Source organism: Myotis daubentonii, chromosome 15 (assembly GCF_963259705.1).
Source record: "Myotis daubentonii chromosome 15, mMyoDau2.1, whole genome shotgun sequence".
Lineage (NCBI taxonomy): Eukaryota > Metazoa > Chordata > Mammalia > Chiroptera > Vespertilionidae > Myotis > Myotis daubentonii.
In genome coordinates this window covers 1,210,119-1,231,419 of record NC_081854.1, presented here as the reverse complement: position 1 = coordinate 1,231,419, position 21,301 = coordinate 1,210,119, and the positions used below count along the sequence as shown (strand labels likewise).

The following is a 21,301-nucleotide window of genomic DNA, read 5'->3' as shown; positions in this document are numbered from 1 at the left end:
CCTCAGTGGGGGGTGTGTAGGAGGCAGCTGATCCATGATTCTCTCTCATTGATGTTTCTAACTCTCCCTCTTCCTTCCTCTCTCTGAAATCAATAAAAACATATATTTAAAAAAAAAAAAAAAAAAGGATCTCACCCTTTGAGGCAGCATGGAGGCACCTGGAGAGTATCGTGCTAAGTGAAATAAGCCGTTAGAGAAAGATAAGCATCACATGATCTCACTCATGTGGAATCTAAGAAACAAAATAAACTGATGAACAGAATAGATCCAGAGACAGAGACGCATGGAACAGACTGTAGACTCTCATAGGGAAGGCCGGGGTGGGTGGGAAGAGATGAACCGAAGACCTTGTGTGTAGATAGGCATTACCCGCGGACACAGACAATGGGGTGGTGAAGGCTGGGGGTGGGTGCTGGCTGGAAGGGGTCAGTGGGAGAAAAGGGGGACAGACATATGTAATACATTCAACAATAAAGATTAAAAAATGACAGCTCTAGCCGGTTTGGCTCAGTGGATAGAGCATCGATCTGCAGACTGAAGGGTCCCGGGTACAATTCCAGTCAAGGGCACATGCCCTGGTTGAGGGCTTGATACCCAATAGGGGGTGCAGGAGGCAACCAATCAATGATTCTCATCATTGATGTTTCTATCTCTCCCTCTCCCTTCCTCTCTGAAATCAATAAAAATATATTAAAAATAAAATAAAAATCAGAAAACACACACAAACAAAAGAAAAGAAAAAAACACCCGGAGGACCACCAGCTCCAGCAATGCTGCCCTGCCCTGCAGCCCTGCCGCCCTGCAGCCCTGCAGCCCGTTTGCAGAGGAAAAACTACATTACCCAGAAAACTGCGCGCCAGGGCAGGGGCGTTTCCGCTGGTGGAGGCGTGACTTCCGGTCACTTAGAGCCCTCCGTCATTTGCGCGCGACGGTGCCGTCCACGCCAGCTGCCAGCTGTGGCGAAGCGGTTGCCGTGTGTGGCCGCTTCCCGGGCGGCTCTGGGAACATGAGCGGAACGGAGGCGAGGACGCGGCCCTGGAGCGGGGAGGGCGGCCGCAGGCCCGGGTCGCCCGGCGGGCAGGGGGAAGGGGGCGGCCGCCTGAGCCCGCGGGCCCCGCCTCGGCCGCCGCCCGTCTGGGCCCGGCTCTCGCCGCGGGGTCCCGCGATGGCGGCGCAGGGGGACCTGGCGCAGGTGAGCGGACGGCGGTGCGGGCGCGGCGGCGGCCACGTCAGTCGTGGTCGTGGGGTCCCGCTTTGTCCTTGTGGTTGGTTTAAAGGGGGGCTGGCTTGTCGCGTTCTCCCCGCTGTCAGGACGCGAGAGGCCGAGCACCCGAAGGGGCGGAGGCGGAAACACAGAGGTGACCCCCCAACCCCTCAGCCGGCAGCCGCCTGCCCGGGAGACTACCCCCCACAGCGCATGCGCAACGCAGGGGCCGGCCGCTCCCATCTGCAGTGACCGGGCGGGGGCTAACCAGTAATGCGGTCCCTGCGGCCCCAAGTGGCCAGGACCTGATTAATAACCACCCCTTTTCCTCATTTTTAAACATATTTTTATTGTTCTCACCGGTGTTGGTCAGTGGATAGAGCATCGGCCTGCGGACTGAAGGGTCCCGGGTTCGATTCTGGTCAAGGGCATGTACCTTGGTTGCCGGCGCATCCCAAGTGGGGAGTGTGCAGGAGGCAGCTGGTCGATGTTTCTCTCTGATCAATGTTTCTAGCTCTCAATCCCTCTCCCTTCCTCTCTGTAAAAAAATCAATAAAATATACTTAAAAAATATATTTGTATTGATTTCGGAGAAGAAAAGGGAGAGAGTGAGATGGAAACGTCAGTGATGAGAGAGAATCAATGATGGGCTGTGATCTAGCCTGCAGTCTGGGCACGTGCCCTGATGGGGAATTGAACCCTGGCCTCCTGGTTCATAGATGGTCAGCCGCTGAGCCAGGCCGGCGGGACCCTGTTTCAAATTTTTACCCACTTCCAGCTTAACCAGCTAGGGAAAGCCATGTACACTGCTGCACCCTAACCAGTTATACAGAATGCTGTGTAATTGCATGTCAGAGAGCCTATATATAAGTAAATACATACACACACACACACACACACACACACACACACACACACTACAGGCCTGGTGCATGATATTGGTGCACTGGTGGCAGGGGGGCGGGGTGGTCACCTCAGCCCAGCTTGTACCCTCTTGCAGTCTGGGAGCCCTTGGGGTATGTCCAACTGCCGGCTTAGGCCCACTCCCCGCGAGGGGTCCTTAGCTCTGCAGGGGAGGTGCTCTCCAGCCATGAGCCCGGCTTCTGGCTGAGCAGTGCACCGCCTGTGGGAGCACACTGACCACCAGGGAGCAGCTCCTACATTGAGCGTCTGCCCCCTGGTGGTCAGTGCTCATCATAGCGACTGGTCGTTCCACCATTTGGTCGATTTGCATATTAGGGTTTTATTATATAGGATGTTTTTATTTTTATTTGTTGATTTTTTTTTTTTAAGAGGGGAAGGGAGCCGAAGCCGGTTTGGCTCAGTGGCTAGAGCGTCGGCTTGCGGACTGAAGGGTCCCAGGTTCGATTCCGGTCAAGGGCATGTACCTGGGTTGCGGGCACATCCCCAGTGGGAGATGTGCAGGAGGCAGCTGATCGATGTTTCTCTCTCATCGATGTTTCTGGCTCTCTATCTCTCTCCCTTCCTCTCTGTAAAAAATCAATAAAATATATTAAAAAAAAAAAAAAAAAAAAAAAGAGGGGAAGGGAGAGCGAGAGCAAGATGAAAAAAAGAAAAACACAACAAAACAATTTATTGTTCCACTCATTTCTGCATTCATTGGCTGACACCTGCATGTGCCCTGCACGGGAGGGAACCTGCAGCCTTGGTGTGTCCAGAGGATGCTCTAACCAGCTGAACTACCCGGCCAGGGCCGGGAGTTTACATTATTTAAACATATATCGTCTGGTAGTAAACGTGGAGACCCTAGCTGGTTTTTCTATTCTTACCTACCTGCCCCAAATTTGCACATGACGTGAGTATCCCACCCAGAAATGAGTAATACTGCAGGGCTCCTATATATGGACCAATTCATTTACGAGAAATTGCTGAGTGTTTAATTGAAATATTAAGTCAAGAAAACTTTAATTGAATGTTGGTACCCTTGAAGGTGTCCCAGAGGCTCCTTACACTATCTTCATATTTTTTAGATTCTTTTTCTTTTTGCTCTTCTGATTGAATGTTTTTTGCTTCCTCATATTCCAAATCGTGTATTTGATTCTCGGAATCCTCTGCTCTAGTGTTAAATCCCTGTAAGGTATTCTTTATTTCAGTTAGTGTATACTTAATTCCTGACTGGTCCTTTTTCATGTCTTTGAAATTCTCACTAAGGTCCTTGAAAGTCTCATTAAGCCCCTTGAAGCTCTCATTAAGATCTTTGCGCAACCTTATAACAATTGTTGTGAACTCTGTATCCAGTAGTCTGCTTGCTTCCGTTTCATTTATTTCTTTTTTTCTGGTGATTTCTTCTGTTCTTTCATTTGTGACATGTTTCTTTGTCTCCACATTTTGGCTGCTTCTGTATATTTGTTTCTATATATTAGGTAGAGCTGCTATATCTCCGGAATTGGTAATGTGGCCTTGTGTAGTAGGTGTCCTGTAGGGCCCAGTGGTTTAGCCTCCCCAGTCACCTGAGACGGACACTCTAGGTGCACCCTGTGTGGGCTGTGTGCAGTCTTGTAGTTGAGCCTTGATTGCTGTTGGCGTCACTGAGAGGAATTGACCTTCAGGCCAATTGGCTGTGAGGACCAGCTCTGACTATAATGGAAGAACTGCTGTGCAGGAAGCACCCTATGGGGCAGGACTCATTTCAGTGGGGCTTTGATGCTCACTGAGTCTACCCCTGGAGTGTGTTGCTTGTGGGTGTGTAGAGTTGTAATCTGGTGTGGTCTGAAGCCGTCCACCGGGTGCACTGGCTCTGGGGCCTCCCGGGAGGTACAGAGTCAGCCACTGCCTGGGGCCACCTGGCAGGAGCGGCAGAGAGATCTGCAGATGGCTGCTATTTGTATTGGGCTTGGAAGTGCCCAGGTGAGGCCCAGCTGCAAAGCAAGGCAGGCTAGTGCTAGTGCTGGGTCTTGGGCCTTTTATTGATAGGTTTGGGGCACACTGATGCCAGCTGCTGCTTGTTTGAGAGATTTTAGGAAAGACTGAAGATCTGGGAGCATTTAAATCATCTGCAGTAGTAAGGCTGTGCATCTGAGAGTGGAGTGGCTGGATTATTGGTATTTAACGAGTGGGCCTGCTCAGCACAGGGCTGTCAGGAGCCACTGGTGAAAAGGATGGCTTGAGAGCAGGGGACTTGTCAAGTGGTTCTGGGATCTTTCATTTTACCCCTTTGTGAATTGTTCTGGCTGTCGGCAAGCAGACACCTGACTGCAAATGTTTGTCCTTGTATTTCCGTATTTCTGGACAGCGGTGTTTATAGGCCGATGTATTTATTCACTATAGATAAAAAGGAGCTGGGGACTTTTAGTCACTTTAGCACATGATGTAACTAATGTCAAAGAATATTGAATGTCAGCTGTAATTAGGGGTTGGGGGGAGACATGATGTGAAGCCCCCAGCATGGGGCAGGCACCTGGCAGGACCCAGCAGGGGCCTGGCGCTCTGGGCCTTGACGTCTGCCCCTGGACCACGACCCAGAGACGCTCGCTGATCCCATCAGCAGCCCCAAGGCCGTCGCTGCGACCTCTGCTTTGCTTCCCAGGTGTCTGTGACCTTCGAGGACGTGGCCGTGACCTTCTCCCAGGAGGAGTGGGGGCAGCTGGACGTGGCCCAGAGGACCCTGTACCAGGAGGTGATGCTGGAGAACTGCAGGCTCCTGGCGTCGCTGGGTGAGTCCTCCCCCTCGGTGGGGGGCCCGCGACTTCCTTGTCCCACGTCTGGTTGGGTGTCGTCCCCATGCACCGAAAGGTTGCTGGCTGGATTCCCAGTCAGGGCACAGGCCCGGGTTGCAGGCTGCATCTCCCATGGAGGCTGCCAATTGAATGCTATGCTCTCACAGCGATGTTTCTCTTTCTCTCCCTCTCCCTTCCTCTCTCTCTAAAAATCAATAAACTGTTCTCCCCGCCACCCCCACCCCATCTCCATCTACCCCATCCCACTTTCCCTCTAGCTGTCACCACACGGTTGTTCGCCCGTCACACTATGTCTGTGTGTTATATATATATATTTGGGTTTTTTTTGCTTATTCCCTTCACCTTCTCTCATCCAGTTCCCCAGTATTGGTGGCCACTTTGATGGTCACAGCTGGGTGTGGGTGGTAGTGGCATCTGGTGGGCAGAGCCCAGGGATGCTGTACATCCTGCCGTGGACAAGACCAGCCTCGTGCTGCTGGCCCCACAAGGGTTCGTCCTGAGTAGAGTGTTTGGGGGACAAGTGTCTAGTGCCAGGATCTTGATGTTTAATACAGCTCTGCTCCTGGAAAGCTGTGTGGCCTTGGGCAAGTCACTGAACCTCTCTGTGCCGTAGTGCGTTACTGGGAAAATGGGTTAATGTGACAGCTGCTTCTCAGGAGTGCGGCAGGGCACATGGGCGACTTGGGGAAAGGCTCAGAACAACGCCTGCTGTGACCAGGTCGGCACTGAGGACCCCCTGCTGCTCTGCTGTCGCTGTGACTCTCAGGACTCTCGTACCCTCGTGTCTGGACTCAGCGCCTCTGGGGCCGGGGTGGGGAAACAGCCAAGGCAGCAGACAAGGCTAGACGGGCCTTGCACGTTGGCGCTGCCACCCACCACTCTGTCCTCCTCGGCACATCACGCTACCTGCTTGAGCCTTGGCTTCCTCATCTATAACGTGGGGCTGGTCACAGTGCGTACTTGCTGGTGATGCTCTGAGGGAATCCTGAGGTGGAATCTTCGTCTTGTCTGTGGATCTAAAAAAAAGACCTAGATCCTGGCCCGGTAGCTCAGTTGGTTAGAGCGTTGTCTGGTCCGCCCAGGCTGCGGGTGTGATCCTGGGCAGGGCACATACGAGAATCAGCCGATGAACACACACGTAAGTGGAACAAGCCAGTGTTCTCTCTCTCCTTTTCTGTCTCTGTCTCCCTCTCCCGCACCCCCTTTTCCTCTCAAATCAATACATGTTTAAAAATGGGGGAAAAGACAGATCAGTGAAGACACATACCTTGTTTTGACTGAAAGGAGTACATATTTTAGGTATGTCAGTTTTTTCCAGAAGTTCATTTTGATTTTGAAACGAAATGATGCTTTTAAGTTGCTGACACTGTCCTCTGAGTGTGATTACACTCTGTATTAGTTTCTGACTTAGTATTAGGAATAGAAACTCCATGTCGGTATGGCCTGTCTTTGGTTCAGGTCCTACGTCAACACTTTGTGTGGATGGAAGCAGCTTCCTTCTGAGGTCTTGTCCCAGACTAGATTGAGAGATTTTATTTCCTTTCACAAATACCTTTATGTCTTCAATCCTTTTTTTAAATCCTCACGTCCTCTTTCCTTCTCCATGAACAGGGTGCCCTGTTCCCAGACCGCAGCTGATCTACCAGCCGGAGCCGGACCCGGGGCGGGAGCTGTGGATGGTGAAGACAGATCTCTCCCGAGGCGCCTGTCCAGGTAGGAGTCGAGGCTTGGCAAACGGAAGGCCTGCCGCCCTGAGGCCTGGAGGAGACCGCTGACTGGGAAGCTTCCTGTGGCCTGTCTGCTGGTTTGGAAGCCATGGAGCCCTTTTCCCAAAATATTTTTTTATTGATTTTTTAGAGAGAGGGGAAGGGAGGGAAACATCGATGTGAGATGTGAGAGCAGAATAACTGCATGCTCCCTACCGGGGATCAAGCCTGCAACCCAGACTGGACACACAGCCTCACCACAGCTGTGTTTGACGGGGAGTCAAACCGGTAACCTTTCAGTGCATGGGATGACACCCAACCCACTGAGCCACACTAGCCAGGGCAAGCCATGGAGCCCTTTGACCTGTGGGCCCTCTGATGTCATGGAGGACAGAGGTGTAGGAGCTAAGATCTGTCTGGGGCTCAGAGCCTGGCTTGCTGGTTGCCAGCGCTGTGGCTGTAGTGAGTGGCACGGTCTTGTGTCTTGTATAAGTTAAAGTAGCTGCTGGGTCAGACAGGCTCCAGCGTCTCGTTGCCCAGCATATGGTAGCTTTTTCTCACTCACGTGGGGTCGGCAGGGAGCTCTGTGCCACATGGTTTTCAGGGACCTGTGTGGGTTCTATTGTCAGTGTGTGGCTGTCAGGCTGCCTTGACATCCTCAAGCTGGCCGAGGAGACTGGAGGGAGGAAGGAAGGCTGTCACACCCCCTCCCACAAACACCAGTTCCCCTCACATCCCACTGAGGCGAACTAGGTGTTTGGACACCTGGGTATGGGGCTGGGCGTCGTGGTGAGGCTGTGTGTCCAGTCTGAGTCGCCGAGCATTTGTTGAGGTGAGTGTGGTCTGCTACACTCGGTCTGTCCCAGGAAGATGCTAGTAAAAATGGTGTTTTTGTCATTGGGTTGTTTGGGGGTGTAATCATGTAATACATTAATGCCTAAAACTGCTTTGCACAGTGTCTGAGACAAAGAAAGTGGCTCATGAAAAGCAAGCTATTGGCAGTATTTATTTATTTATTTATTTATTTATTTTTTAAATATATTTTATTGATTTTTTTACAGAGAGGAAGGGAGAGAGATAGAGAGTTAGAAACATCGATGAGAGAGAAACATCGATCAGTTGCCTCCTGCACATCTCCTACTGGGGATGTGCCCGCAACCCAGGTACATGCCCTTGACCGGAATCGAACCTGGGACCTTTCAGTCCGCAGGCCGATGCTCTATCCACTGAGCCAAACCGGTTCCGGCAAGCAGTATTTATTGCATCAATTGAGATAATCGTGTTGCCTTTCCCCTCCCATTTTGTTAATGTGTATCACACTGATCAGTTGTCATGTGTCAAACCAACCTTGCATTACAGGAATAAACCCCGGGTGGTCATGGTGTGTGGTCCATTAAATATGCCACTGCATTTTAGTTTGCCACTCTCTAGTTGAGGATTTTTGCATCAGTTTTCATGAGAGAGATTGTTTTGTCTGCAGTTTTGTTTTCTTCTAGTGCGTTAGCTTTATTATCATGATATTGATAGTCTGAGAATGAGCTTAAACGAGTTTGAGAAGGATCGGTATTAGTTCTTTAGAAATGTTTGGTAGAATTCGCCAGTAAAGTTACCAGGTCCAGTGTTTTACTTTGTTGGGAGATATTTGATTAGTAAATCCAATCTCCTTAATTATTATAGGTTTATTCATATGTTTTTTTTCTCCATGAATAGGTCTTGGTAGGTTTTGTGTTTTTCGGAATTTGTCCATGTCACTTAGGTTATCCATTTTGTTGGTGTACAGTTGTTGGTAGTATTGTGTTTCAGAAATTCTATTTAATTTATTATTACTATTTTAAGACTAAAGCAGCTGGTATTCCCAGGTGATTTCCCATCCAAGTACTAACCAGGCCCGACCCTGCTTAGCTTCTGAGATCAGACAAGATTGGGTACGTTCAGACAAGATGATTTTTAAAAGTCTTTGTCTAGTACAGCGGTTCTCAACCTGTGGGTCGCGATCCCTTTGGGGGTCGAATGACCCTTTCACAGGGGTCGCCTAAGACCATCGGAAAACACATATATAATTACATATTGTTTTTGTGATTAATCACTATGCTTTAATTATGTTTAATTTGTAACAGTGAAATTGGGGGTCACCACAACATGATGACACAGTCTCCTGCCCCCCTCTTTTTCTAGAAGCCCAGTTGTTATCATATAGCTCAGTGTCCCAACCCTCTAAGCATATGGTTAGTCTTTCTAGCATGGCTAGGCCTTGCCCTGAGTCATCTCTTCGGCATAAACTATATAGGGGCCCAAGTGAGTTACCTGTTTGCATAAATATCCTCTCTGGAGTTTACTGTTTTTTCTCTGCACTCCACCCTGTAACCCAGCTACTTCCCTTTGTCTCCCATTCAAGGTGTCCACAGTCCAGGGACTAGAAAAGAAAAAATTTGCAGTCCTTGTATTCAGAGGTAAAACAAGCAAACACAGAAAGCACTATTTTCACCTTTTTTTAAATCACTGAAATGGTGGGGAATTTGTGTGTGTGTGTTTATGTTGGCATTAGTAACAGGCCCTGTTGTGCATTGGATTTCTTTCAGGTGAGAAGGGAAAAGCTAGAATCACAGAACCCACTACATGTGAGCTTGCCCTGTCTGAGAGAGCCTCACTTCTGGAGCAACTAACACACGGAGCTGAATCCCCAGAAGACTTCCAGGTGGACCAAACCACGGATCAGAATGGGCCATTGGAAGTGCGAGAGGGACAGTGGGAATCAGGGATAGACCTGCAGAAGGAGAAGCTTCCTAGGAAATCCCGCGCTGAACATGGCGGCTGGGGGACAGCGGAGGGTATTCGTGCCCCTGCACTGCGAGCTCTCCTGGAGCATGGCTCATGCAGATTAGGTCAAGATCACATGACTCGGGAAGACGAGAGTATCTTCAAATGCAGTGAATGTGGGAAAGTGTTCAACAAGAAACGCCTCCTGGCTCGACATGAGAGGATTCACTCCGGAGTGAAGCCCTATGAATGCACGGAGTGTGGGAAAACCTTTAGTAAGAGCACTTACCTCCTTCAACACCACATGGTCCACACAGGGGAGAAGCCCTATAAGTGCATGGAGTGTGGGAAGGCCTTCAACCGCAAGTCACACCTGACACAACACCAGCGGATTCACAGTGGAGAGAAGCCCTATAAGTGCGATGAATGTGGCAAGGCCTTCACCCACCGCTCGACTTTCGTCCTCCATAACAGGAGCCACACTGGAGAGAAGCCCTTCGTGTGCAAGGAGTGTGGAAAAGCCTTCCGAGACAGGCCAGGTTTCATTCGGCACTACATCATCCACAGCGGTGAGAACCCCTATGAGTGCTTCGAGTGTGGAAAGGTGTTTAAACACAGGTCATACCTCATGTGGCACCAGCAGACTCACACTGGGGAGAAGCCCTATGAGTGCAGTGAGTGTGGGAAAGCCTTCTGCGAGAGCGCGGCCCTCATCCACCACTACGTCATCCACACGGGGGAAAAGCCCTTCGAGTGCCTCGAGTGCGGGAAGGCCTTCAACCACAGGTCATACCTCAAGAGGCACCAGCGGATCCACACCGGGGAGAAGCCATACGTGTGCGGCGAGTGTGGCAAGGCCTTCACCCACTGCTCCACTTTCATCCTGCACAAGAGGGCCCACACGGGAGAAAAGCCTTTCGAGTGCAAGGAATGTGGCAAAGCCTTCAGCAATCGGGCTGACCTCATCCGGCACTTCAGCATCCACACTGGAGAGAAGCCCTATGAGTGCGGTGAGTGCGGGAAGGCCTTCAACCGCAGGTCAGGCCTCACGAGGCACCAGCGGATTCACAGCGGAGAGAAGCCCTATGAGTGCACGGAGTGTGGGAAAACCTTCTGCTGGAGCACTAACCTCATCCGACACGCCATCATCCACACCGGGGAGAAGCCCTATGAGTGCGGTGAGTGCGGGAAGGCCTTCAGCCGTAGCTCATCCCTCACCCAGCATCAAAGGATGCATTCTGGGAGAAACCCTGTCAGTGTAACACACGTGGAAAGGCCCTTCGCCAGCGGACAATCCTCAGTCAACCTCCAAGAACTCCTGTTGGGGAAAGACTTTTTGAATGTAAACACTGTGGAGAATGTTTTGCCAGAAGAATCACCGTACTCAGACTCCAATCATTCATACCAAAGAGAAACCCCAGGGTTGTCGTCCCTGTGAAAAACCCGTTGCAAGATGTCAGTGGTCTTCTCATGAGTCATGTTGGAAACCGACCCCGCCTGGAGCCTTATTCTACGTGTGGGAGTTTATTCAGGAGAGAGACCCAGTGGTTATCAGGCACTTAGAAAACTTCCCACTCTATCTTTCTCCTTAGTTTACCCGGCAGTGTTATCTCAGGAATTTCTTCTTAAAAAGAAGGGAGAGAGTCGGAAGAGAAAAGGAGCTACCCCCAGTTTCTTCAGACTCCGGCCACGCCTATGGCACTTGGTCATGGATTTCTTAGTCTCATTGGCAGGAGGAGAGTGTTGTGTGAGAGGTGAAGGACTAGGGTCTGTATGTGTCTTGTGCATACATTCACTGCTGTCCATTGTCCAGAAAGTACACAGTTGAAGGCAGGTCTGAAAACTTTCAATGAACATCCTTGTTCTAAAACATTGTCTGTATTCTTGAAGAAGAAAAAAAAATCCTTACCCAAGGACATGTTCCCATTACTTGTAGAGAGGGGTGGGGGGAGAAACCCCCAGCGGTTGCCTGCCAGACACACACCAACCAGGGATCGAACCTGCAACCTAGGCATGTGCCCTGACTGGGAATTGGACCCACCGTCTGTCAGTGTATGGGGCAGTGCTCAGCCAACAGCCACGCCGGCAGGCCACTGTCTCTACTCTTAAGGAGTTTAATTTTTTTGAGAAATATGAAGGCTTGAACCATAAATACTTTTTTGTTTGAGGGGATTCGAGTACACGTATGGACAGTCACATTTTATTGCACCGGGTAACACTGGGTAAGGCTTTGCTTTTTAAAGAACAAAATGGTTCTTTAAATGTGAAGACGTGGTTTTTAAGACCCAGTACTGGGACATTTTTTGGTTCTGTACTGTTGGTTGACTTGATGGCTATAGTTAAATGGTAAATTTTTTAAATTGGGTAAAGTGATTCTTTTATCCACATTTTTTTATTTGAAACTTATTTATCACTCCCACTTTAATTTCTATGTAAAGTTTTAGATATACTTGATTTTTTTTTTTTACCCCCAAAATAGCAAGTTTTGATAGAAATTGAGTTAAATTGGCAGGTGGATCAATTTGTTGAGAACAGGCATCTTGACTGCATTGAGTCTTCCAGTTATTTAACATGGTGTGTGTCTATATTGCAGCATTGTTTATCTCTACTGTTTTATAAAGGTCAATAGCAGGTCTTGTCCAATTTTTATCAGTCTTTGGTATTATACAGATCATTTTTGGATGTTATTCTGGCATCCTGCAAACTTTCTGAACTGTAACCATTTATGTGTTAGAATGCTTGGGATTTTTCTACAAAGAAAAATAGGGATGGTTTTTATTTTTTCTTCTCCTCTCCATTACCTCTTCTTTTTCCTGTCTTACTGCACTAGCTAGGATTTCCAATATAATGTTGAGTAGAAGTAGTGAGAAATATTAGAGGGGAAACACTCCGTTTTTCATCATTACGTCTGATGTTCGTCTTAGGTTTTCTTCATAGAGGTTTCTTACCGAGTTCAGAAGGTGTCCCATGTTCCTCATTTTCTGAGGTTTTTTGTTATCTTGAACGGGTGTTGAATTTTGTCAAATGCTTTTTCTCTCTTAGTTGATATAACCATGTTTGTTTGCTTTTTTCTGTAGCCTGTTGGTATGATATTTTAAATATTTTTTCTTTTCTTTTTTTCCCATCACCATTTACCCTATACCCTCTTCCACTTCCACCCACCCCATCTTTTCCCCCCTCCCCCCACTCCTCACCACTGTTTTAAATATTGAACCAGCTTTCTGTCCTTGGAATGAGCCCTACTTGGTCATGGCATCTAATTATTTTTATGTATTACAGTATTCAGTCTGCTAATATTTTTACTGAGGAAGATTTCCTCTATTTTCACAAAAGATAACGATATTTAGGTTCTTTTCCTTATTTCCGTTCTTTGGTTTTGCTTGTTTGGCTTTCTGTACTGACTGTCAGTGTCTGGTTTGGGTGTGCAGGTGATTCCGCCTCCCAGCCAGTGCTGGGAGCTGCTCCTTCTTCTGTTGTTTAGAAGACAATGCGTAGAATTGATTTTACTTGTTCTTTTAATGTTCGGCAGCGTTCTCCAGAGAATCATTTAGTCCTGGAGGGTGTTCTTCTGGATGCTTTTTAATTAGGTATTTATTTTATTTAATATGGATAGAACTATTTAGAGTATCTATTGCATATTGGATGAATTTTCATTGTCCTTTTCTAGGGATTATTCTACTTCATGTAAATTTTTTATTTGCTTCAAGTATTCTTTTATTATTATTTTGGCAGTAGAATTTGTTTATTACCCTGTTTTATTCCTGATTTTGAAATCTTTCAACCCTTTTTATTTTGTCAGTCTTCTTAGTACTTATTGCTTTTTTTATCATTTCAAAGAACCAGCACTTTATATCGGTGTTTGCTTGTTACCTTTCTGTTCCTAATTTCACAGATTTCCTGATCTTTAGTATATTCTTTTTTCTACTTGCGTTGGTTGTGTTTTCCTCTAGTTCCTTGAGGTGGATGCTTAGGTTATTAACTTGAGATTATTTTTTCTATTGTAAGCATTAAATTCTATCATTTCCCCCCCAGTGCACTGTTTTAGCTTCATCTCACAAGTATTAATACATTTTAATTACATTTCATTCAGTTCTAAATATTTTTTCGTTCAAGACTTCTTCTCTAAACCATGGATTATTTACAAAGTATGTTGTTGACTTTTCAAGTGTGTGGCATATTTCATGCTCTTTTTCTAAAATACTTTTTTATTGATTTTTAGAGAGAGAGAAAGAGAGAGGGGTGGAGAGATAGAGACATCGATGAGAGACATCATCAAGTAGCTGCTCCTGCCCGCCCCCTACTAGGGATCGAGCCCTCAACCCAGGCATGTTCCCTGACGGGGAGTCGGACTGGCAACCTCTTGGTTCGTGGGTTGACACTCAACCACTGAGCCACACCGGCCGGGCTCACACTCTCTTTTTGTTGATTTCTAGTTCATTGTGTGTGTGACATGGCTGTTTAAATTTGCTGTGGGTTTTTCTTTTATCATCCATTATATAGTCTATCTTGATGAATCTTCTGTACGGCTGCTTGAAGAAAATGTGTTTCCTACTGTTGGCTGGAGTTTCTTTAAATGTCTACACAGTCCTGTTGGTTGATGATGTTATTCAGATTTTCTAGATCCTTGCTCACTTTCTGTGTAGTAGTTCAGTAGTTGAAAGGCGGGTATTGAAGTCCTGCAGTGTAATTGTGGAATTGTCTGTTCCTCCTTTAAGTTCTCTCAGTTTTTACTCCATGTATTTCAAAGCTTTGGTGTTTGATGCATACACATTTAGGATCGCTATGTCATCTTGGTCCATTGACCCTTTCACCATTGTGTAATACCCCTTCTTGCCCTGTACATTGGCTTTGAAGTATACTTTAAATGATATTAATATAGTGTCTGGTGCATTTTTTGGTTAATGTTCGCATGGTTTTATATTTTTCCGTAATTTCGTTTTCAACCTTATCTATATATCATCACATTTAAAGTAAGTTTCTGTGAATAGCATATACTTGGGTCATGCTTTCTTTTTATCCACTTTACTAATTTCTGGTTTTAAATTGACATATTTAGACCATTTAAATTTTTTTTAAAATATGTTTTTATTGATTTTTTTACAGAGAGAAGGGGAGAGGGATAGAGAGCTAGAAACATCGATCAGCTGCCTCTTGCACGCTCCCCACTGGGAATGTGTCCACAACAAGGGTACATGCCCTTGACTGGAATCAAACCCGGGGCCCTTCAGTCCGCAGGCCGACGCTCTATCCACTGAGCCAAACCAGTTAGGGCTAGACCATTTAAATTTAAAATTATTTTTGATATGTTAGGGCTTAAGTCTGCCATTTTATGATTTTGTTTTTGTTTCCTTCTTGTTGCTCCCTGTTGTTGTGTTGGCTTCCTGTGGTTACTTTAATTTTGAGAATTCTGTATGACACATCTATGATGTGGTTGAGTATATCTCTCTGTATTGTAGCACTCACACTAGGTATTGTATGTACATGACATCACAGCTACATCATCAACATTTGAGCCCTTTGAGGTGTAGAAACCTCATTTTCATTGGGTCCCTTCACACTCCCCATTCCTTCTTTTTTTTTTTTTCTTCCTATCCCTCTGGTCATAATCTTGGGACCAAAAGGGTACATACAAAGTCACCTTACACTCCGCATTCTTTAAAATAACTGTCTTAAGTATTTGCAGACACTGAGCATCCTACTTGGTGATTGGTTTGTTCCACCTTTGAACCATTTTTACAAACCTCGAGAGAAGCAGCCTGTTCACCTTCACTTTTACCCATTCCGTGTGCTTTCCTTTTTCCTGAAATCCCAGGGTTTCTCCTGTTAACGTTTCCTTTCTTTTTCACCAACTCCTATCCCTTCTGGGGTAGGTCTTTCTGATAACAAATGGTTTCGTTTTTCTTCATTTAAAAATGTCGCCCTAACCAGTTTGGCTCAGTGGATAGGGCGTCGGCCTGCGGACTGAAAAGGGTCCCAGGTTCGATTCCGGTCAAGGGCATGTACCTTGGTTGTGGGCACATCCCCAGTAGGGAGTGTGCAGGTGGCAGCTGATGGATGTTTCTCTCTCATCGATGTTTCTGATCTCTCTATCCCTCTCCCTTCCTCTCTGTAAAAAATCAATAAAAATATATATTTTTAAAAAATGTCGTTACGCGCCCTTTATTCTCCAAGGATGTTTCTGTGGGATCTAGGATTTGGGATCGGCGCTTTGACTACTTGAAAAGCATGTTGTGTCCTGTCTCCCTTGGTCTCAGCTGCGGAATCTGCCGCCGTTGGACCCACGGTTCCCCTCTGCAGTGCCCCCTTCCTGTGGAGCGGCTTTCAGAGCGGTTCTGTCTTTGCACATAAAGCCCAGACGTTTGGTTAGGATGTCGCCTGGCGTGACGTTTGGGAGGGTTTATGCTGTGTGTTTGCTCGGCTTTTCCAATCTGTTGGTGTAGGCCCTTTGCCAAATTTGGGGACTTTCTAGTTATTAATTCTTCTGATACTTCCTTCGACCCCACACTCTCTCCTTCCTTTCGGGGACTTCAGTCACGTGCACAGTAGATCTCTTGTGTTTGCCCCTGAGTCCTTCAGGCTCGCCTCTACATCCGCCGCTCCCCCCCCCATCTGTTTTTCCCTGTCGCTCAGGCCGATTAATTCCCTTTTATCTTTCTTTCAGCTCCCTGATTTCTTCTCTCTCTCATATCTAATCCGTTGAGCTCACCCAGTGAGTTTGCATTTTGCATTTTTCCATCGTCTAATTTTCATTTGGTCCTCTTATACCTCTTCTCTTCCTTTGCTCGTTCATAATGCCAGGGAAGGACTCCGAGGACACGGGCCAAACCGCAGTAGTCCAAAGCCATGGTCCTCGGGAGGAATGGAAGGCCTGGAGTCCCCATGTCGGTGTCCGTCCACAAGTATTTCTTCAGAACAATACGATAGAGGCGATCGCCTGAGCGTCCAGAGCTGTGCTCGCCAGGAAAGCTTCCTGTGAAACCCTGTTCCAGCCTCAGAGGAGAAGGCGTCAGTCCTCTTCCAGGATCGCTCTTCCCTCTCGGGCTGAACACGTGCCACCTCTCCCCGGTTGGTCTAAGACCTCCGCTTGCTTTTACGCCCCCACTGCTTGGTCTTTAACTTTTCCCTCTTTATCCCCTTCTAGCCTCATAATCGATACCTGCGTTCAAGTCCCTTTCTGCCCCACATGCCCGTTGAGCTCTGCCAGCCTCCCTTCTCTCTCTGACACATTCTGTGTCGCTCTTGTGTCTGCTTTTGCCCCCTCGTCCTCCCATCCCTTTCACTCCACTGACAGCTGGGGAGTGGAATGGTCTCTGTCGCCCTGCCCGCTGTGGCTCAGTTGCTTGGGTGGCATCCGGTGCACCAGGTTGCTGGTTTGATTCTGGGTCAAGGGCACGTGCCCAGGTCGCGGACTCGATCCCCAGTAGGGGGCGTGCGGGAGGCAGCCGATCAATGTTGTGCTCTCACATAGATGTTTCTATCTCCCTCTGTCTCTCTAAAAATCAGTAAACTGTTTTTAATGGCCTCTGCCACCTTCTGCTGACTTAAGCAGGTCTCACTGAGCTCCCTCTGCCCCTTCCCCTCCCCATCCCCCACCCCCATTATCGGGCCTTTCACGGCTGCCCTCCTCTCTGGCTTGAAGGTCCTTTCCTGGTTTCCTTGAGCTCCTTCCCTTCTTCTTCAGAGGACCCGTGTCTTCCATCTGTTGAACCGTTGTGCTTCCTAGGACCCACCCACGGCCATTGCTTTCTCACGTGGGATGCGTTCCACGGGCGCGCCGAGTCCCTCAAGGCATTTTACTCACCATGATCTACACTTCCAACCCGTACCTCCAGGTTCCGTGTTTCTCATGTCTGTTACCTATCGGTCATCCACACCTTCTCCTCCGAATGCATACACTCTGTGTGCTTATGCGTGTGTCATGTAGCCAAGGTGATGGATGCCCCATAATAATCGTAAGAGTGAGCCCTAACCGGTGTGGCTCAGTGGATAGAGCGTCGGCCTGCGGACTCGAGGGTCCCAGGTTCGATTCCGGTCAAGGGCATGTGCCTTGGTTGCAGGCACATCCCCCGTGGGAGATGTGCAGGAGGCGGCTGATAGATGTTTCTAACTCTCTATCCCTCTCCCTTCCTCTCTGTAAAAAATCAATAAAATAAAATAAAAAAGTAAGAGTGAGCAGACACATGGTATTAGTATGTGTCAGCCACTATTGGGAATGTTTTACACACATCACCACTTACCCTTTGCAACATGTCTGTGTGGCAGGTAATGTTACCCCCATCTTACCGATGAGAAAACCTAAGGAACAGGAAGGTTACGGAATTTCCCCCGAGATGCGCAATCGATGAGGAAGCCGGAGAGTCGGGGTTGGGGGCCGGTGAGGGCGGCTGCAGAGTCCTCGCCCTTCTCACTCTCCTGGGTTTCCTCTCGGGGTCTTCTGGTCACCGTTCATTTTTACTGAAATGGGCCAAGGGACGCTCACTTAGCTGCACCCGCCTTTGCTCATTCGACAGTACACCTCGGCCATTCTCTCAGGCTGAGCGGGAGAAGCCAAGCTCGCTCTCTAAAGGCTACAGAACCTGCTGTATCTCTTAGAAAAGACAGACGGTGTCCGGGTTTGAGGTGAGGGGAAGGATGGGAAGGGCTAAGACGTGTGTTTGGTGAAAGACGTTGTGTTTGAGGAGCCTGGAAGCCATCAGCGAATCCCGTCACCTTCTGTCTTCCCTACGCCAGACCTCAGCCACTTTCCCACCATCCCACAACCAGCCACTGTCTCATGTTGTGCATGTTACCTTTTCGTTTCCTTGGTGAACACCAATACGTGCGTGCGTGCTAGTGAATGGCCACACAGAACACTATGTTTTTATTGTCGCGTCTGGGTCCCTCACAGAGCGGTTAGATAAAGCAGCGTATGGAGTCGGTGTAGGGCATGTTGGCTTCGGAGAGAAACTACCCAGGCTTTTAAGGCCGGATCGATAAGACTTGACAAGGCACAGTGGCTACCCCGGGGGTGACCACAGTGGAGACTGAGGACTCGGCGTATGCGCATACTCAACAGCTGTGACTTCTTACAGCAAAAGAATCCAAAGCCAACCCGGCCCAGGGAAAGGGTCAAGGACAGCAGCCCTTGGGGACCAGGGACCCGCGTTCGGAGTTCTGCGGGCTTCAGTGAAGCTTCATCCGTGAGCGATGGCCGGACGTGGGGAGCGTCTCCTAGGTGAGCTCATTAGGAACTCGGCGCCCAGGGATTTTATTGGCGCTCTTCGTCTAGAACACAGCCAAGGCTCTAGACGTCCAGAAGATGGCAGCCGGTCACCAGCGTCCGCCACATGGCTGCCACACACAGCGGGCACACCGAGCCATTCGTCCTTCCTGGCAGTGGTGGGAAACCTCACGTTCCAAACTCCACCCGACCCGGCGCAAACCCTGAAGCTCGGAGGATACCAGTCGAAAGCCTGCGACGTTAACTCTTCCCAGCGGCTAGAACGGGACGTTCGAACACCTAGCGAATATGAAACAACAGTTTGCGACAATAAAAAATAAGTCACAGCTTTGAGGCGAAGGCTCATCTACGGGTGAACAATTGTAACGAAAACCATCAGTTAAGTCACCGTGGAAATGCTTACCCGGCCGGATGGAATTGAGTGAGGACAAAGTATGGAGCATGTGGTGACAAAGGGCCTTGTCTCTCCGAATATATCTACATAGATCTGTCTCCAAGGGATTCGACTTGCAAATACCCCCTCCATTGGCCATTATTTCTACAAAGATGTGATGGCCAGGTTGAAGCTGTGTGTTTCCATTGCACAGATGTTAACCATTTCTCATTTCCTATCTGTTCCCACTGTAGGAATGTGTAGCCTTTGCTTTAAGAAAGAGAAAATTAAAGAATATGGGATCATGACAATTCCTGTATTATTAAACGTGCATGACGTGAGACTGAAGCGTGTGTCATTGCAGGCGTAGGCACGTTTGCAGCGACCTCTGCGAGTTTCGCTGGGAGGGAGGGGAGGCTGGGAGGTCCTCTATGAAGACTCGGGGCTGGGGATCTCGGGGCACCTGGTCTCTGGGTGCGCCCCCCTTTGTGTCCACACTCCTCCCGTCTCTGTTGTTGGAAGAGCTTGGTGATGTCATCATGGTGTTTTTCGGGGTAGAGATTTACAATATGTTTGCTCACAGGCACGTTGCACATCTCACAATGAATGGTCCCAGCTAAATTGTAAATGAGCAGTGACGAGAGCCTGGGCCTCTAGGCAGACCACCTGGTTGTACTTCCTGGCCTTGTTCCTACCTGCTGGGTAACGTTACGGGAATTGTTGTCCACTCTGTCATTTGGAGATCCATGTATTAACCCTGTCTTTTTTTTATTTTTATTTTTTTATTGATTTCAGAGGGGAAGGAAGAGAGAAATATAGAAACATCCATGATGAAAGAATCATGGATCGGCTGCCTCCTACAAGTCCCCCACTGGGGATCGAGCCCACAACCCAGGCATGTGCCCTTGACCAGAATCGAACCTGGGACCCTTCAGTTCACCGGCCGACACTCTATCCACTGAGCCAAACTGGCTAGGGCAGCATGTCTTTTCTGATGCTTTGGCACCTGGCACCTTGCTCATACCAGGGAGACTGCTCTTCCCAGGGCTAGATGATTCCTAGCAGGAGCAGAGACTCCCCTGTGAGCCTGCGAGAGAGAAGGGAGAGGGAGATATATGTATATATTTATATATATAAAAACACTGATGAGAGAGAAGCATTGACTGGCGGCCTCCTGCATGCCCCCTACCGGGGATCGAACCCACAACCTGGGCATGTGCCCTGACCAGGAATCAAACCAGTGACCTCTCGGTGCAGGGGCCAATGCTCAATCCACTGAGCCACACCAGCTGGGCATGAGTGTGCCTTTTAGATGCAAACAAACCAGTCGAGAGCCCACACCCCTCACCTACCTCTTTTCAAGATCTCAGACCTGGAGCCACTAAACAATCCAGGGTCAGGCTCCAGGCAACCAGAGGACTCGGGTGCTGTTCCCCGGGCTGGTCTAGGGCCAGTCTTTCCTCGGAACGTGTAGCACTTGAGCAGTCGAGGCCTGTTCCACTAACACGTTCCTGCACAGTCCACCCACTCGTCCCCGGGCCTGAGCTCTGTTACGACAGAAAACAACCGTATTTGAGCATCTCCACGTAGTGAAGCGTTTCTGTAACAGATACACCATGGTACTATCAGGAACATGCCTCACATTTGAAAGAGGCATTATGAGGAATGGATAGACTTAAAGAAACCACCAATTAATCCTATAAAGCCCTTACACCAGTGATGGCGAAACTTTTGAGCTCGGCATGTCAGCATTTGGAAAAACCCTAACTTAACTCTGGTGCCGTGTCACCTATAGAAATTTTTTGATCTTTGCAACCATAGTCAAACAAAGACTTATCTTTTTGATATTTACTTTATATATTTAAATGCCATTTAACAAAGAAAAATCAAACAAAAAAAAAATGAGTTCGCGTGTCAGAGGTGTCATAGGTTCGCCATCCCTGGGCTAGAATCTTATTCTTCATCTGAGAATTCATCCAAGAGAGTGATCCGATCTCTACTATGCACTTAGCAAAACCTTCGGCCACATCTTTTGCAGTTTAACACCGCGAAATTATCTCAGGGATATTTAAAGCAAGAGGAGACGGAGAAGTGAAAGGCAAATGCAGGCGCAGTTTCCTTCACACTGCCGTGAGAACCCTGTGGCAATTTGTCCTCCCTTACTGGAGGGCTAGGGGAGGGTCAAGGGGAGAAAAAAAAGGAGACATATATAATACCCTTTGTAATGCTTTAAGCAATAAAACAAAAAAATTTTATTTAACTTTCCATATAATTTTTCCCTTTGTCTTTACATTAAAATTTTTTTTTACATTACATTTTTATCATGTTCTTTTTAAAAAATAT

The 21,301-nt window shown here is 48.1% G+C and overlaps 1 protein-coding gene across 2 annotated transcripts; it reads left to right on the top strand.

The window, feature by feature from the left end:
- Positions 1-916: 916 nt before the first annotated feature.
- ZNF805 (zinc finger protein 805) lies at positions 917-19,301 on the top strand. 2 transcript variants are annotated; one of them, XM_059664992.1, is made up of 4 exons: positions 917-1,192; positions 4,752-4,878; positions 6,514-6,615; positions 9,188-19,301. In XM_059664992.1, the coding sequence occupies exons 1-4, from the start codon at positions 1,007-1,009 to the stop codon at positions 10,801-10,803; spliced, it is 2,031 nt and encodes a 676-aa protein (XP_059520975.1). In that variant the 5' UTR covers positions 917-1,006; the 3' UTR covers positions 10,804-19,301. The 2 variants fall into 2 exon arrangements, with proteins under 2 accessions (XP_059520975.1, XP_059520976.1); XM_059664993.1 differs by lacking the exon at positions 4,752-4,878.
- The last annotated feature ends 2,000 nt before the right edge of the window (positions 19,302-21,301 follow it).

What these genes read in the sequence shown, in the direction of transcription:
- ZNF805 (XM_059664992.1), top strand. Translation starts at nt 1,007, where the DNA reads ATGAGCGGAACGGAGGCGAGGACGCGGCCCTGGAGCGGGGAGGGCGGC. An exon ending in CAGGCTCCTGGCGTCGCTGG is followed by an intron (nt 4,879 to 6,513) that starts GTGAGTCCTCCC and finishes CTCCATGAACAG; the next exon opens with GGTGCCCTGTTCCCAGACCG. An exon ending in CTCCCGAGGCGCCTGTCCAG is followed by an intron (nt 6,616 to 9,187) that starts GTAGGAGTCGAG and finishes GATTTCTTTCAG; the next exon opens with GTGAGAAGGGAAAAGCTAGA.